This window comes from Clarias gariepinus, chromosome 22 (assembly GCF_024256425.1).
Source record: "Clarias gariepinus isolate MV-2021 ecotype Netherlands chromosome 22, CGAR_prim_01v2, whole genome shotgun sequence".
In the NCBI taxonomy this organism is placed as follows: domain Eukaryota; kingdom Metazoa; phylum Chordata; class Actinopteri; order Siluriformes; family Clariidae; genus Clarias; species Clarias gariepinus.
In genome coordinates, this window is record NC_071121.1 from 20,121,817 (window position 1) to 20,139,289 (window position 17,473).

The following is a 17,473-nucleotide window of genomic DNA, read 5'->3' on the forward strand; positions in this document are numbered from 1 at the left end:
GAGTAACCATTTTAGAACCCAGTTCCCAGATACTGATTTGTTTTCTTTAGCCACTATTATCACATCTTATTAAAGTTTTGCAGGTCTATTTAATACACAATGGCAAACTGCTTCCGTTCTATAGCCATTGGCATTTAGATTAAAGCATGCAGGCTAGTGGAGGCTAAAAATGCTGATTCTGTACATTGCAAAGAAACTGATTATAAACAAAGTATATTTCTGAATGTTTATATTATTGTTATAGAAATCATCACAACTAAATATATTTTCACTGCTTAAACAAATGAGAGAATTATAGAATTTTATGTTATTCACTATCCTTTGGCAAACCAAAATAGTGCACAAAATAGTGAACAGGGAGTAATTTAAGACACAACATACAATAGGTCATAAAATGTAAGTCACTGCCTTCTTCATAACACCTTTGCTCCTCCAACCTTCAGCTTTATTTTTAGCAAGTGGGTCTAAAGAAGCAGCAACCAGGAAAGGACTCCTGTCTGCTGCCTAAATTCATCCACATCATTTTGTAGCTCTAACTCACATCTGATCAGCACAGAATATACACCATGATATACATGATAACACCCCAGATGCTCAGAGATGTCCTTTATACACTATATTTTTTATTGTGTCAATTCCATGAGTGATTGTTAACATGGTTAAAAGTAAAGGAAACGACAAAAAAAAAAACAAAGCAAAACAACTCCAACAGTTCCACATCGGACCATTTCCACAACGGTATCAGGTACGAACCGTGCGTTACTGACTGCAACATAGAAACTAAAAACAACACAAATATTATTATTCCATTCAAATGAAAATACAGCTGTTATTTCATGGCATTTTATATCAGAACAGAAAGCCAAGAGAGTTTCAACATCAAGTAATTCAAAATGGATTTCTGTGGAAATAATAATAATAATAATAATAATTAGGAGAAGATGATGTAGAAAAAAATTTGAAAATGTACTGAATGTACCAAATGTATCAAATACATTCATAAACAAAGTATGGATTATGTTTTTTAACTCATTTTTACAGCTTTTCCACTGATATTTTTGATTACCGCATGTAGTAAATAAGCAGCAGCAAAAAGACTGAATTATGATTTCTAACAAACAACACATAAATAAATTATTTTTTATAATGACACTATTATCAGTAGCTTTCATAAGAGCTATGTGCTTGCCAGATAGCTGGATACATATGAAATAGTATAGATTAATAAACATTCAATCTCTGTTGATACACCGTAATGATGCAATCTTTCAGTTTCACTTTCTGATACAGTGTGTGGTACATACTGTGTATGTGTGTGTCTGTGTTGTGTGGTATTGGTAGTCTAGCTACATTATGGGATTTCTACTGGTCCTTCCCTCTCTAAGCTGCAACTGGGCAGTGAAAGCTTGGATGCTAATAATAAAAGTTTTCTGTAATAATTTTGGGTGTCTTTTATGAGTAACCTCAGTATATGATTTGACCGTTGAAACCCCAGACACACACTGAATCTCCAGCCATGGATCCTGAGTCCAAGTGCACACAGTAACAAGTCATAGGCTCGTACGTTTTGTTGTTGTTGTTTTTTTTTTAAGTCTTTGGTTTGACATGTAAAAGCTGAAGGGCAGAACGTGGTGAAAAGAGTCTCTATGCATGTGCAAGTGTGTTCTCTTATGCCCAGCGTACTTGAGCTCCTGCAGTGGACAGTCTCTTATTCTCCAGCAGTGAGGAGTCCAGCTGTTCCTGATCCACCTCTTTAAGCCTCTTCTCCTCCAGGAAGGCCACAAGAGAATTCCTCATATCAACCACCTCCAACATCTGCTGTAGGATCTGATCCTCCTCTGCCCGTTGTTCTGCAGTCTTCTCAGAATCTACAAACACACACGCATAAATTAAAACAATATTTTTTACCCATCCTATGGACAGTAAAAGTACACAGATCAGTCATGCCACATACAATATATTGCCAAAAACATTTGCTCGACTGCCTTCACATGCATATGAAGTCGAGTAATATTTAAAAAGGGTTTAATATAATGTTGCAACCCTTTGCAACTTCATCAGTCTTAACTCTTCTGAGTAAACTTTCCACAAGGTTTAGCAGTGTGTTTATGGGATTTTTTGACTATTCTTGCAGAAGCACATTTGTGAGGTCAAATACTGACATTGGACGAGAAGGACTCGCTCTGCTTTAAACATCCCAAAGGTGTCCTATCTGGTTTAAGGTGAGGACTCGCCTGTACAGTAGACAAGTCAAGTTCTTCCACAGCAAACTCGCACATCCATGTTTTTATGGACCTTGTTTTGTGCACTGATGTGTAGTCATGTTGGAACAGGCAGGGGCTGTCACCAAACTGTTCCAACGAAGTTGGGAGTACGAAATTGTCCACAATGTCTTGGTATTCTGAAGCATTAAGAATTTCTTTCACTGGAACTACGGGGTCGAGCCCAAATCCTAAAAAACAACTCCATATCATAATCCCTCCTCCACTTGGGACAATGCAGACTAGTCCAGACTAGTCCATCTGATTGCCAGACAGAGAAGCATGATTCGTCACTCCAGAGAACGTGTCTCCACTGGTCCACTGCTGGGTCCAGTGGCAGTTTGCTTTCCACCACTGCATCTGATGCTTTGTATTGCACTTGCTGATGTAAGGGTTGGTGCAGCTGCTCGGCCATGGAAACCAATTCCATGAAGTTCTCTATACATGTTATTGAGCTAAATACTGTATACTGTTATATGATCAGAAGGCCACATGAAGTTTGGAGCACATGGAGTCTGTAACTATTGACTCTGTAGAAAGCTGGTGACCTCTGTGCACTATCCATCTCATATCCGCTGACCTCGCTCTGAGGTTTCACCTGCCCTACCACATCCTGGCTGAGTTGTTCCCAATCGCTTCCACTTTGTTATAATACAGCTAACAGTTGACTACGGAGATATTTAGTACAGAGGAAGTTTCACGACTGGAGTTATTGCCATCCTATCACTGTACCACACTGGAATTCAATGACCACATGAGAGCGACCCATTCGTTCACAAATGTTTGTAGGTCCTTGATACACCTGGAACCATGGAAGAGATTGCAAGAGTCGTCCAACAGCTGAATTCACTGATTTAGATGGGTGAGTGACTTTTGCTACAGTAGGGGCTAATTAGCACTAGCATGTACAATCCTCTTTAAACATTCCAGAGATTTTATTAAATAAAACATAGAATATTGTAATGTTTATTTTAAAATATTAATAACATACAGTAGCCATGATATATTAATATGCAATACAATTTATCTTGTATTTTCAGAGGTAAATTCACCCTATACGTCCCTAAATGACCCTATACTCTGTTAATCAAGCATTGTATTGAACATAAATGTCTCCAGCAGCATTATCAGAATGCAAATAGTGTCCTAAACTTTCACAATTTGTTATATCCTCCAGTTTTACATGTAAATGTAATTATGCCAAAGCTTATAACATAACACCACTAACTGGATCTATATAAAACAGTTTACTGTATGGTGTCGTGTTTTTTTTATCCTGATACAGCAAAAGTCTCTTTGCTGATACAGCAAAAGTATGAAGCCAAAATGCAGTCCAATGATACCTTCGATTTCCATGTAGCGCCGTAGCTCTAGCTCCAGCATGCTCTGCTTGTCCTCTAGTTCCAGCTGTCGAGATCTGGATGACAAAAATTTAACATATATCGCATTAGCAGTTCACGGTGGAAATTAGTATGGGGGTGGGGTAGGGAAGTGTTATGGTATGTAAATATATGCTAATTCTACAGTGTGCTCATGGCAGCTTAAATACATCCCATCAGCCCCTATATTTATTTTAATAAGCCTTAGACATTTTGAATAAAGGTTGCCAGGAGCAACGACAGAGGGGAACCTGTGTCCTGAAAGATTTGTATTAATTAATGTAGAAATACTGCACTAGATCCAGAACAGAAAGGAGTTTAGAGCTGGTGTAAGCATGAGCCATGTGACTTACGCAACCATGAGATCAGATTCCTCTGAAACAAGAGCATTCTTCTGCTGGACCAGGTCGATCCACTGGTCGATCATGCCTGTCGAGGCATCAGGGCCTTTGGAAGAAGAACAGGCATTAAGTGGATCAGCCATGTCATAAAGCCTATTAACAAATATGTATGCTTTAATGTATTGATTACTTATTTAAATAATGCAAACATATTCAGATAAGAAGCTGACTAGAGATATGATGCAGATCATTAACGCATAAACCAGACACTGTCCCCATGTGCTCAATGAAATAAATACTGTATGTTATATAGTACTAAAAAAAGTCATAAGTACTGTATGCATGTGTTATAAGTACTGTATGCATGTGTTATCACTCCTTTCAGGCATTTCAATGTGCCTCTATCAGTGGTTGATCAGTGCGTAGGTGAAGAAAGTATCAGAAGCTGAAGTGACATACCAGTCTGTCCTCTGAGAGATCTTTCTAGCACCACTCCCTTTTCCTCCAGGTCTTTAAATGTCACCTCGATCTCCTCCAGCCTCCTCTGGATAGACTACAGATCATACACAAAAAGAATGATTACAGTGCACTTTACACAACATTACACAATGAGAGAATGATAAAAAAATTGTGGAGCACTTTTAACTTGGTGTGCTTGGACATTTTTTGTATTATGGCATGGCATATCTTAGCAGCAGTAAAATGTCTACTTGACTAGATTAGGTTTTTGCTACCTTTCCTCTAATGTGAGGACCATTGCAATACAGGGGCGAGAAGTTGTAAGTAGGGCAACATTTTCACACTTACGTAGCCCAAACATTTCACACTGGTGCACCACAAATCTAAAATTAGTTTCCAGGAAATGAGACAATATTCAGGTTGGTAGATTGGGCCAGGTTGGTCGATTATACTTGTGCAATATTAATTTATCCCTCATGATTTTCCATTTAAAGAAATTGTGATGCACAATTGAAACAAGCGCAATAGAGGAGGGTGTAGTTGGGAGCTGATTGCTGGCAGTAGCAAGTAGAACATCCTATAATAAAATCCTTTAACTAATTGGCCACATGGCTGACTTTTTAATATCTGCTGCTTAAACCTATTTTTAGAGATCAGCGCAAAAAAAAAAAAAAAAAAAAAACGGTGTGTGTAATCACTGTTTCCTGCTTCATTATTACCACCGTTAACATTACTTGTATTTTTGTCCAAACTTTTATTTGTGTAAACTGACCATGTTGCGTAAACGGTTGCCAGGTCTAGTAATCAGAGTAAATGTTAGTGGTAATCATGGTAGTGTAATGTTAAAGTGGTAGAGTGGTAGAGTAGGTTAAATGGTAATATTGTGCATGTGTTTCAAAATATTCTGAAGTATCAGAAGTGAAAAATGTAAACTGTGTAATTTTTATTTCATAAAAGCAATAAGAAGACTGCAAAAAATTTATATAATTTTTTAGTAGAGTGTACTAAACTTTACAGCAAATTGGATATTTTTCTGGCTGTGGTCTTCTCAGCACTCCTGAAGCATTTTTCATCATTAGCAGAAATTATGGAAAGTCATATTTTTAAACCATGAAAGAACAAGAAGTAATACAATACAGTACCAGTCAAAGGTTTGGACACAACAGGCACACCAGGTGTTTTGGAGAAGTTCTTGCAAGAATAGTATTGCAAATCCCAGTTACCAGCCTCAAAAATCACCAATTAACATCACCTCAGATTAAAGCCGTCTCAGATAAGACACGTCTCAATATCAACTTTTTAAAGGAGATTATTGAATATTTCGTAGAAAGAAATAAAGTCCGGAAAGACCATGGAATTAGAAGGTGTGTCCAAACTTTTGACAGTTAGCTTGCTTATGATGCCCACTGATATTTTGGAGAGTTGGGGGGAGTTTTGAAACAGGGAAAGGGCCAAGATCTGAAATGGTAGTTCTCCCAGTGTGTCACATGTGTATCCTGTATACATGCTATTCCTAACCTGAGCTTTACGCAAGCGCTGAAGTTCACTCATCTTGGCCCTTCGCTCCAAAGTCCTCATCTTCATCATCTCCTGTTTCTCTGCCTTAGACAGATGCACTGGTACAGCCTAAACAAATAAATTAAGACAAAAAAACAAACCATAAAAACTACAAGGGAAGTCCAATAAGAACAGTTGGGTTCAATGCATTTAAATGCATCACTTGTAATGGAAACTATGATGAGCAGTACCATTGTACAGGGGAAAACGTACTCGATCAATGTGCAATTTGAATGATGCATGTCTGTTGCTCAAGGGCATGTGCTAAGTGGAACATGCATACGACTACTAATTATTTTCCAGCCTCTAACCTGGCCGTCCATACAATGCTCCAGTGTAAGATCCTCTTCATTCCCTTCGTCATCTTCCTCCTCATCATCATCCTCACCATCGACTTCATCATCAGAATCTGCCTGACCTAGTATTGTAGTGAAACAAACACCAGCAAGTTAAATATGGTCACAGAATATAGTTCTGGAGAGGTACAGTACAAGACTTTAAAATAAATAAATAAATACAGAACCCCTTAATCCTGTGCTCAAAAGTAGGTAGTGCTGCTTTTGTAAACACAGTAGATGCATAGAAAATTAGGTTAGGCTGAAAACCAACAAACTAGCCTTTTAGAGTTAGAATTACATTTTTGGCTGTATGTCAGTGTTATTCTAGCAACTTCATGTAATCTATGAGAAAAGTTGTCTGTCAAATCCGATGCAATGATAATTGTTGTTAGCAAATGTACTCCTTTGTTTGCAGAGGGAGGGGAAATGGTGCAACATGTATGAGTGGCTTGTTAGATGATCTTGTGCAATGTTGGAAGCATGATGTAGGAAACATTTTAGAATAGATATATGAAGGAAACTAACTAATAATATTTTTGTATATACAGCTGCATCAGAGCTGTTGGTCCCTGTTCTATTTAACACACACACACACACACACACACACACACACACACACACACACACTTCCACCCCCATCCCCTCCGGCTCTGCACTGTAAAATACATGGGAGTTAATTTCTAAAGAGATTTATCAAAAATGCTGCAACTGCAACAACATGACTATGATTACTGAGACTGCACAAATGCTTTGCTACTATCAAAACACAAATGTGCCTATGCTAAAAAAAAAAAAAAGGAACTCCTTTTACTAGAGTCAGTGCTGTGGTGTGGTAAACATCTTATCTTAGTGGCATGTTTGTAGAAGATGATAGTGTTTGCCAAAGCACAAAAAATATTTTTTATTAATTATAATTCAGAATAAAAAAAGTGATCAAAGCTAATCCAATTTTAAACAGGAGCTCTTACAGTACATGCGATTACAAAACATTCGAATAAAATTCATTATAGGAAATTAGATATTGTTCCTTGATAAAACCTAAAAGCTCTTTGATTACAAAGAGACAGATCTCTGAAAATCATGACAATAGTTTATAGGTGACCGTACACAGCCCGGCTAAAAAAAAAGTCTATAATTAAATAAGTAAATACTTGAGAGCCTGTGATTGGATAATTACGGCAGTGATTGTTTAGCTGGCAATAGATTTTAACTCTAACTGATGTAGTGAGTAGCTTCCTATTCCTTACACAATGCCCCATATGGTTGTGGAAACATGTTAGAGTTTCGAAGGGTCAAATTATTGGCCCCCATCAAGCAAAGGAAACAACTAAGGAGACTGCAGGAATTACTTGAACTGAGTTAAGAACTCTCATTTATTATGACTCTCAAACATTATGAAAACCTGGTTATGTAACTAAAGAAATGTGGTTGGAATAAAAAATAAATTAATTAATTTAAAAAAAATCACTTGAACAATTGAAGTTACATCAAATTGCGTACTGATGGTTGCACATGCTCTGTGCTCTGGTCACACATGCTCTGTACATGCTTAAAAAAAATAAATTATATATATATATATATATATATATATATATATATATATATATATAAAATTATTATATATATACACAGTGGTGTGAAAAACTATTTGCCCCTTCCTGATTTCTTATTCTTTTGCATGTTTGTCACACAAAATGTTTCTGATCATCAAACACATTAAACTATTAGTCAAAGATAACACAAGTAAACACAAAATGCAGTTTTTAAATGATGGTTTTTATTATTTAGGGGGAAAAAAAATCCAAACCTACATGGCCCTGTGTGAAAAAGTAATTGCCCCCTAAACCTAATAACTGGTTGGGCCACCCTTAGCAGCAATAACTGCAATCAAGCGTTTGCGATAACTTGCAACGAGTCTTTTACAGCGCTCTGGAGGAATTTTGGCCCACTCATCTTTGCAAAATTGTTGTAATTCAGCTTTATTTGAGGGTTTTCTAGCATGAACCGCCTTTTTAAGGTCATGCCACAACATCTCAATAGGATTCAGGTCAGGACTTTGACTAGGCCACTCCAAAGTCTTCATTTTGTTTTTCTTCAGCCATTCAGAGGTGGATTTGCTGGTGTGTTTTGGGTCATTGTCCTGCTGCAGCACCCAAGATCGCTGCAGCTTGAGTTGACGAACAGATGGCCAGACATTCTCCTTCAGGATTTTTGGTATACAGTAGTATTCATGGTTCCATCTATCACAGCAAGCCTTCCAGGTCCTGAAGCAGCAAAACAACCCCAGACCATCACACTACCACCACCATATTTTACTGTTGGTATGATGTTCTTTTTCTGAAATGCTGTGTTACTTTTACGCCAGATGTAACGGGACACGCACCTTCTGAAAAATTCAACTTTTGTCTCGTCGGTATTTTTACCACAAGGTATTTTCCCAAAAGTCTTGGCAATCATTGAGATGTTTTTTTAGCAAAATTGAGACGAGCCTTAATGTTCTTTTTGCCTAAAAGTGATTTGCGCCTTGGAAATCTGCCATGCAGGCCGTTTTTGCCCAGTCTCTTTCTTATGGTGGAGTCGTGAACACTGAACTTAATTGAGGCAAGTGAGGCCTGCAGTTCTTTAGATGTTGTCTTGGGGTCTTTTGTGGCCTCTCGGATGAGTTGTCTCTGCGCTCTTGGGGTAATTTAGGTCAGCCGGCCACGCCTGGGAAGGTTCACCACTGTTCCATGTTTTTGCCATTTGTGGATAATAGCTCTCACTGTGGTTCGCTGGAGTCCCAAAGCTTTAGAAATGGCTTTAAAACCTTTACCAGACTGATAGATCTCAATTACTTTTGTTCTCATTTGTTTCTGAATTTCTTTGGATCTTGGCATGATGTTTAGCTTTTGAGGTGCTTTTGGTCTACTTCTCTGTGTCAGGTAGCTCCTATTTAAGTGATTTCTTGATTGAAACAGGTGTGGCAGTAATCAGGCCTGGGGGTGACTATAGAAATTGAACTCAGGTGTGATAAACCACAGTTAAGTTATTTTTTAACAAGGGGGGCAATCACTTTTTCACACAGGGCCATGTAGATTTGGAGGTTTTTTCACACCACTGTGTGTATATATATATATATATATATATATATATTAGGGATGCACCGAAATGAAAATTCTGGGCCGAAAACGAAACCGAAATTTTTGGATGCACTTGGCCGAAAACCGATACCGAAACCGAAAATGGCTTCATTAAAAAACATGTTTAAAATATTTTCTTTTTGTTTGTATTAAAAAAACTACAAATTAATTAAGCAATCAAACTTTTTATTGATAATAAATAACAGTAATAAGGCTGTTTAACAATAACAAAACTAAATAAAATTTCTTTCTGTAACAAAATTGTGCAAAAAAAATTCTAGCTGCTTTTTTACTTCAATTTTAAATTACTGTACCAAACAACAGTGCACAAACAGAAGAAAAATAAATAAATCCAACCTCTTACTGTAAACAACATAACTATACACACTAAATTGGTCTGCTTTTAATTTAAGCAAAAGAAGCAGGTTTATCTTTATGAACAAAAGTTTTTCAGTTTTCTGGCTGAAGACACAGTTCCTCTTCTCATGAAGAACATACTGCACTGAATAAAATCACGCGGCTCAATGTGGTGTATTAGCCTACGAAATCCGATGTCCTCCACGACTGAAAACGGCTGGTCATCTAAAGCAATGAATTCCATTACTTTCTCTGTTATGTCACGTGCTTTAGCACGTGACCCCCTCTTGAAACTTTTGCAGAGCAAATGTTGCATATTGCAACTTTGCTGTCCTCATCTGAAACTTTGAAGTGCTTCCAAACCGCCGACATACTCCGTGTTTGATGCGTAATGACAGCGCGAACGAGACGGGAGGATGGGAGAGGCGTGGCGACAATTTCGGCTTTTATTTTCGGCGCTTTCTTACGTTTCGGCCGAAACCGATAATGCTATTTCGGCCGAAAATTTTCGGCGGCCGAAATTTCGGTGCATCCCTAATATATATATATATATATATATATATATATATATATATAACAACTTTATAACCGCCCCTTTCCTGTTTGTTCGTATGTCTATACACATAGACATAAAGTACCTGGGCATGTATACCATATACTGTAAATCTGGACAGGGAATCAAACCACCGCACGGCGCACACTCACACTCACTCGCGCGCACACTTACACAATCACACAATCACAGACTACGGCCAGAACAAGCAAATTCCATGCATACAAAAACAGGATTCGAACCAAGACTCTGGAGCTGCAAGGAGACAATGCTAACCACTAAGCCACTGTGCCATCTATACAGTATATATAAAAAAAATGCCAGCCGGTTCTAAGGGCTACCAGCGCAAGTATATTTCAGACCTGTGTAAAACACTGTACATCAGAATTACAACAGAATGCAAAAGCAAATGCATAAAATGCAAAGAAAACTCACAGGATTGGGACTAAACAGTCATGTGTCTATAAGAAATCCATTTGTTGGCAGGTCTAATTAGAAAAAAGTCCTCGTTGTGATAGGGAGCATAAAGACTGGACTTTGGAGCAATGACAAAAGGTCATGTTGTCTGATTGAGTCTATCCCAGAGCGTGAGCCTCTAGAGGCAGTGTTATGCTCTGGGGGTTGCTTCATTTGGTCAGATCCAGGCTCAGCAACATTATGTGGCAATACAATGAAGTCAGCTGATGACCTCAATGTACTGAATGACCAGGTTATCACATCAACTGAGTTTTTCTTCCCTGATGACACAGACATAATCAAGAACTTAATCTGTGAAAAATAAAGTGGTTCTATACTTTTTATACATATATTTTCCACCACAGAAGCCTGACCTAAGCCTCATTAAAAGTATTTGGCATCTGCTGGAGAAGACTTTAAGTAGTCATTTGGCTCTTGCATGATCTATTTAAGAACTATAAACAAAAATAAATGTTATGACATTGCATAAGCTTGTCTAAAACAACGCCACGGTGAATCCATGCCGTAATCAAAGCTAAAGACGGTAAAACAAAATATTAGAGAGTGGGCTTTAAGCTTTTTTATGACCAGGCAGTGTACAATAGACAAATTGGTACACTTTCATGAACTTTAATGGACATATTGCCACAGTTAAAGGCTACAAAACGTACCTGAATTCACAGGGATCCGTAGCACACTGAAGCGTTGCTGCAGCCGAGGTGAAGACAAGTTCCAGGGTGAAAATTTGGATCGGACTCTTCCCGGTTGAGGCAGACTTTCTCGCTGCACCTCCTCTTTCCTTCTCAAACCCCGGCGAAGCCTTTTCTGTCGAACTTGACCCCATGGCGCTCCCCCGCTCGAGTAGCCCTCCTCCTCTGCTCCTCCCCCATCCTGAGGCCTGGAGGATGAAGACGTAGATGATGAGGATGGCGGTGTCTCTGGGTCTGAGTCCTGGCTGAAAGTAAAGTCCATCAGCTGTGTTTTCTCCTCGGCTGACAGCTGGAGCTTCTTAAGTGATAGTTTGGGTTTGGATTCACTGGACTTTTTCAGGCTATTTTCTTGCCCGATAGAAGGAGTTTGAGAGGTCTTGTCATTTTCAGGAACGGTTATTGGCGCTGACATGCAGGTAGTGAGGTCTGGCATCGGATCTTGGTTCTCCTCGGTTTCAGTGTGTGAGGACACTATGTTGTGGATGGTGCGGGGTTTAGGGATGGGCACTCGAGAACCACGTGGCGCTGGCACAGGGATGGCAAGAGGACAGGAAGACTCCTCTCCTGTTTGGATATCATTGTCTTCTGACTGTGTCTGGCTTACTGGATCAATTTCTGCAGGTATGCCAGGCTTATCGGTGTCATTGGCACTGATTGGTAAAAGCTGCTCGTTCTCTGTGAGCGCGTTGGGTTCTGTGGTTTCATCACAGTCCGGTTCTATAGATATTTTATAGGAACTTTTTCTCTTTATAGAACGAAACATCTGAGGCGTTGCATTAAACACACGATCGTCCTTGGGCTTGTTTTTACTCCCATTCTGTTCCTCTGGCTGCTTATTGTTACTGTCCTTCGTCCTGTTAAGATCCTGTATGTATTAAAAACATTACATTTACATTTACATATAGTCATTTGAAATTCTTTTCTATCCTTAGCAGTCTTGTGATTAAACACCTAGAATATGATCCCAAATGCAATCCATCTACCTTACAGCTCTTTTCTTTATAATAGTTCCTCTCTCTGCAGCCACTACATTACACTATCATCAGCATGCAAAAAATACAAGCCAGCGCAATGTGTCGCAATAACCCATGCCTGCATTCTGCTATTTCTTGTGTTATGGGAATTAATCTTTCATAATAAACCATGGTAGAGCAAATCTCCCACAGAAATGCAGATCACCCTCGTGTTATTAATCAACATCGAGACACTAATAGAGCAGATTGAAAATGATGGCAGCGCTAATACGCAGTGTAATTAGCTGTGATATGTTCCACACCTCTGCACCTGCAGATTCATCCGATCGCTCCGGTTCTCTCTGCTCTTCATTCTCTCGATTTGGCTCGGAATGCTGCTCGCAGTAAAACCTCCCTGTGGACAGAGCGAAAAGTAAACAGCTGAAGCTGGCACAACATGCTGGCATGCAATCCTACTTGTCTACAGAGGACAGAAGAGATGCAAGAGTGGGAATTATGCAGGCATTAAAAAATTTGTTCATTGTGCACAATGACATCTGCTAGAATTTACTGCAAAAAACAGAACGAAACAAAAATACAAATAAACATTCCTTGCATGCATTGTGACAGGACAGATTTTAAATAAACCACAAAAAAATTACAATATAGTAATACTAGTTAGCAGACTAATAACAAAGGCCTATAACAGTGAAATAGCTGACCCGTCTCGGTGTGGAAGGTGTATCCTCCCTGGCGCAGGGTGGAACCACATTCCTGGCATGTGAAGCAACTGCGGTGGAAGAACTTGCCCTCAGCGCTGCCTCTCTCCACCACATAGAGCTCCTGATTGCAGAAGTAGCACAGCTCACTGCTTTCTGCGTCTGCCACTGGCACTGTGGGCACGAGCTATGGCATGAGGCAGAATGAGTACGACGTTAACGATGCTGTTCCATCACCTACTGCGAGGTAAACACCAAACAGCTTGACGACAACAAAATAGAGAAATGACCATGCAAAAAGAAATCTAGATTCGTACAATGAATAAATAGGTTGTTAAAGAGCATTAGTAAACAAACACTTCATCCATATTCATAAGCCTTATTTTTGTCTGTGCTGCTCAACAAGGGGAAAAAAGGAAGAAAATGCACTTTGAAGACGCTGCACAGCGACAATGTGATAGCAGGGATTCTTTCTCACATGTGATCCAAATGTCTAACCACACGCACACACACACACACGCTCCATTAAAAAGGTAGTACTCACATCTTTCTTTTTCTCTTCCTCCCTCATATTTCGCTCCTTTTCCTCTCTCTCAGCAGCCAGACGCTCCTAAGGGACAAGTCACATGACTTCATTTGGGGCTTGTTACATAACTCAACCAGACATAAACAATTAATTAAATATCATTTGCAACTGCTTTTTAGAAAAGCAAACACCCCCCCAAAAAAAAAGACAAGATGGCAGCTTAAATTGTAAAAACAGCCCCGTGTGTGATGCCCACCTTGCGTCTCTGGAGGGAGTTGTGCTTGAGCTTGTTCAGGAAAAAGACAGCCGAGCGGGTTAACGAAAGAGACTTCGAGCTGGCCTTTTCTGTGGGGCAGAGCATGAAAAAAAAAGTTTGCAAGGTAAATATTTCAACTGATTAATATAAAATAACTTACAGGAATTATATTGATCAGCAACATGAAAAATGTACATCAATTGCATATTTTTAAAAAAGCTCTAGCGTTTATCATTCTAATCTTTATCATAACTGTAGTTTATTACAACAGATAATACATTTAACACCTTTGACAACCCAGTAACAAAAAGGGGTAAATGGGTAATATCGTAAAACCGCATAAAATAAAGCATAAGCTAGTAGTTTTGATGCGATATACAGTATAATTTGATTCAAAAGGTACTGATTGGATATTTCTCGGACACTACTGATCCGGCCACGATGGGATTCAATTAGTAGCTTCTTATCGATGCGACCACTGTTGCTTAAAGTCGCAATTAATGATTGATAGAAGGTGTTAATTATTTTTGAGTGATTTTAAAATAGATTACTTAGAAGATTTTAAGGAAAATGCCTATGCTGGCTATCAAATTATTTACAAATATTAAAAGCTTGTCCATGTGGTTGTCCTTTTTTTTGAAATGATTTATTAATGTTAATCCAGATTATAACATTTTTACACCCCTAAAACCAAAGCTGTTCTTTATTCCCTTTAAAACACTGAAACATTCAATTTAAACTATAAACCAGCACACGCATAATTAACAAATATGATAAATGCAAAAGCAAAATAACAATTATTCATTTCTTAATGCTCAATACAGATATAAGAGATGAATTATAAAATACCTGACTGTAAAATTGATGAAACCATTTGAAAATATGTTTTCATAAATATTTATTGCCTGCCTTAACAGCTGCCTTTAGACATCCATTATAAGGAAGTTAATTTTGGAGTACATGCATAAAAGATGAAAGTAACTGTTGATGTCTTTTAAAGACAAATTACCTTTATCAAATCAAGAGGATTTCTTTAACTACATCGTATATATGTATGTATGTATGTATATATATACACACACGATTATTATATATAAATTATATAAATTATTATATACTTTAAATATAAATTCACATATACAAATGTAAATGGAAGTATTTAATAGTATTAAATAGAGCTGATTATTATAAAAAAAACTATAATATGGAACAATAAACAGAACTAGCTAGAGAAAAAGAAACACTCATAACTTATGTTTGTGCATTACATAATTAGAAAATTCACATATGCAATTCTGGACCTTAATTATTATTTTTTTCTAGCTAATGCTTGCATAATCACAACATGAATCATCATTTTAGGTGAATGCAAAATGACACCTCCCGACTCCACAGCATCAGATGCTAGTCCTTTCTCCTGTTCGCACACACACCTCCACATCTCCATCATTCAGTTCGAGTGACAGTTCTACCTGCACATCTGGATGGCTTTCCAGATGAACACAGCAAAATGAAAAAAAAAAAAAACCTTGGACCTAGTCCATTTCCCAGCATGTTAAATCCTTTCTTAATCTATTAATACCTGTTTTTCAGCTTAGACGACGCCAGCTTCCCTTATGGAACGGATGAGAGAGTGTGTGTGTGTGTGTGTGTGGTGTGTGTGGTGTGTGTGGTGCGTGTGGTGTGTGTGTGTGTGCGTGTCAGCTGTAGTAGGGTTGGGAGAATCCCACCCTAGCCCAGACGAGCCATTTCCCTCTCAAGCTCCAGGTTTCCGAAATGCTGCGTGTTCTGGTGCAGCAGCACTTGAGACGCAGACACATCACAGTACAGAACAGCCCATTCACAGCAGTGCATGCTGGGAAAAGAGCTCTTAAAGAGACAGTACCTTGATGATGAGACACTTGTACTTTCACTCGGTGCATTTAGGCTGCATCTGCAAAGCCTCCAGCATTGGAAAATGACCAAGTGCCTCCACACAAACACTGTATACACCCCAACACAATCTGCAACATAGCATTTTACCTCTTACTATGATCTTTCTAGACTTTCATCTAAATAATTGTTCATGCCGGTAATTATGACGCTCTGCAATGACATATAATTTACAAAATCAGTCTGCTCACCTTCACATAATTATTGTCAAACTTCTGCTGTTCTGTATAATTAGTTACTGTATGTACTCATTATTTTTTGCTGCACCTTGCGGTCATTTAATGTACAATTCTGTTCTTTTCACACCACTGTAGTGTGTATAGCCCTGTTCAAACAGACCTTGTCTCACTGTATGTATGCATACGGATTGGATAGGAGAAGGACATGACCTGAACACACACACACACACACACACACACACACACACACAACATGTTATATTTAAACTGATTAAAAACTGCTAAAGCTTGAAGGTTATTATTCTGTGTTGCACCATGAACTACGAGCCAGCTTTGAATCTAACATCAGTCACAGTTGATTGAGCATTGCCCTGATAGTCTCATATCCTCTGTGCAGTTTAAACAGATGGCAAAGCCAACAGCTGGTGAGTGGCACAAATGCACTTTCTATAAATGCGTGACATGAAATAGTTTTCCGTATAAGGAAGTGGCAGTGGTACTGTATGTGTTTGTAATGAAAGAGCTAAAAATAATAAAGATGTTCATTCTGACATCTATTCAGAATCTTCTCATCCTTTCAACACATTCCATAACGATTTATGAATCAATAACCATTACAAAAATAGGATGAGTTCACTTTTGAGTTTGGATCGATCCTCTCAAGTTTTCATCTTTTTAAATTTTCCTCACCTCTTGTTTGCTCATTAGGGCTCCAATCTGTGAGCAAACTCTCCACTGCCAGACGTAAACAAAGACGGTTAGCTTGCTATTAATGAAAAAAGGCTAAATACACTTTTTTATGACATCTGTTTAAAGACACTATGGTTACCGAGTCCTGGGACTGTGAGACACACCATCATATGTTTGAGTTACTGATGGATCTTTGGAAATTAAATTTTTACCCTTTAGCCTTTTACTACAGCTTTGTAACACCAAGTCTTCAAATGTCATACCAGTGCTGATTAGAAATCTACCTGCTGGTTTGGGAGTCTCACTGAAAGCATTGTGGACCTGAGTGAGGTAGAGCACCACAGACAGTTGATCGATCTCCTTGCTAGAGGCGAAGGCACTAGCAGACATGATGGGGGTGATGCCAAACTCCTTCTGGAGAATGTCAAAGGCCAGCTGGTTGTTGTACGTGGCATTATCTTCAGCCAGAGTGGACACGTCTCTGCAAGAGAAAGAAACGCATCAGCTTGGAAAATAGCAGATGGTACAGCTTGGGTCTTTTGAACATGACAAAGTACTTGCGTCAATCTGTACACATATTGCAGTCTGTCAAATACTTAATATGCGAGAGAGTTTAAAAATGTAAATAAAATCTCACAGTGATGCTTTTATATACAGTATCTATAAAATGATATATAAATGTGGATTG

The 17,473-nt window shown here is 38.5% G+C and overlaps 1 protein-coding gene across 1 annotated transcript in view; it reads right to left on the bottom strand.

Annotated features, from left to right (window-relative positions):
- Positions 1 to 274: 274 nt before the first annotated feature.
- Positions 275 to 17,473, bottom strand: part of mical1 (microtubule associated monooxygenase, calponin and LIM domain containing 1) — a 39,075-nt gene continuing 21,876 nt past the window's right edge. Inside the window, exons 13-24 of the mRNA XM_053482546.1 lie at positions 17,070 to 17,266; positions 13,985 to 14,073; positions 13,747 to 13,812; positions 13,206 to 13,389; positions 12,807 to 12,898; positions 11,492 to 12,395; positions 6,309 to 6,415; positions 5,959 to 6,066; positions 4,441 to 4,534; positions 3,994 to 4,087; positions 3,605 to 3,678; positions 275 to 1,868 (exon numbers count right to left, since the gene is read on the bottom strand). Coding sequence (XP_053338521.1) covers positions 1,669 to 1,868; positions 3,605 to 3,678; positions 3,994 to 4,087; positions 4,441 to 4,534; positions 5,959 to 6,066; positions 6,309 to 6,415; positions 11,492 to 12,395; positions 12,807 to 12,898; positions 13,206 to 13,389; positions 13,747 to 13,812; positions 13,985 to 14,073; positions 17,070 to 17,266 — 2,209 coding nt within the window. The 3' untranslated portion in view covers positions 275 to 1,668. The remainder of the gene's footprint in view (positions 1,869 to 3,604; positions 3,679 to 3,993; positions 4,088 to 4,440; positions 4,535 to 5,958; positions 6,067 to 6,308; positions 6,416 to 11,491; positions 12,396 to 12,806; positions 12,899 to 13,205; positions 13,390 to 13,746; positions 13,813 to 13,984; positions 14,074 to 17,069; positions 17,267 to 17,473) is intronic.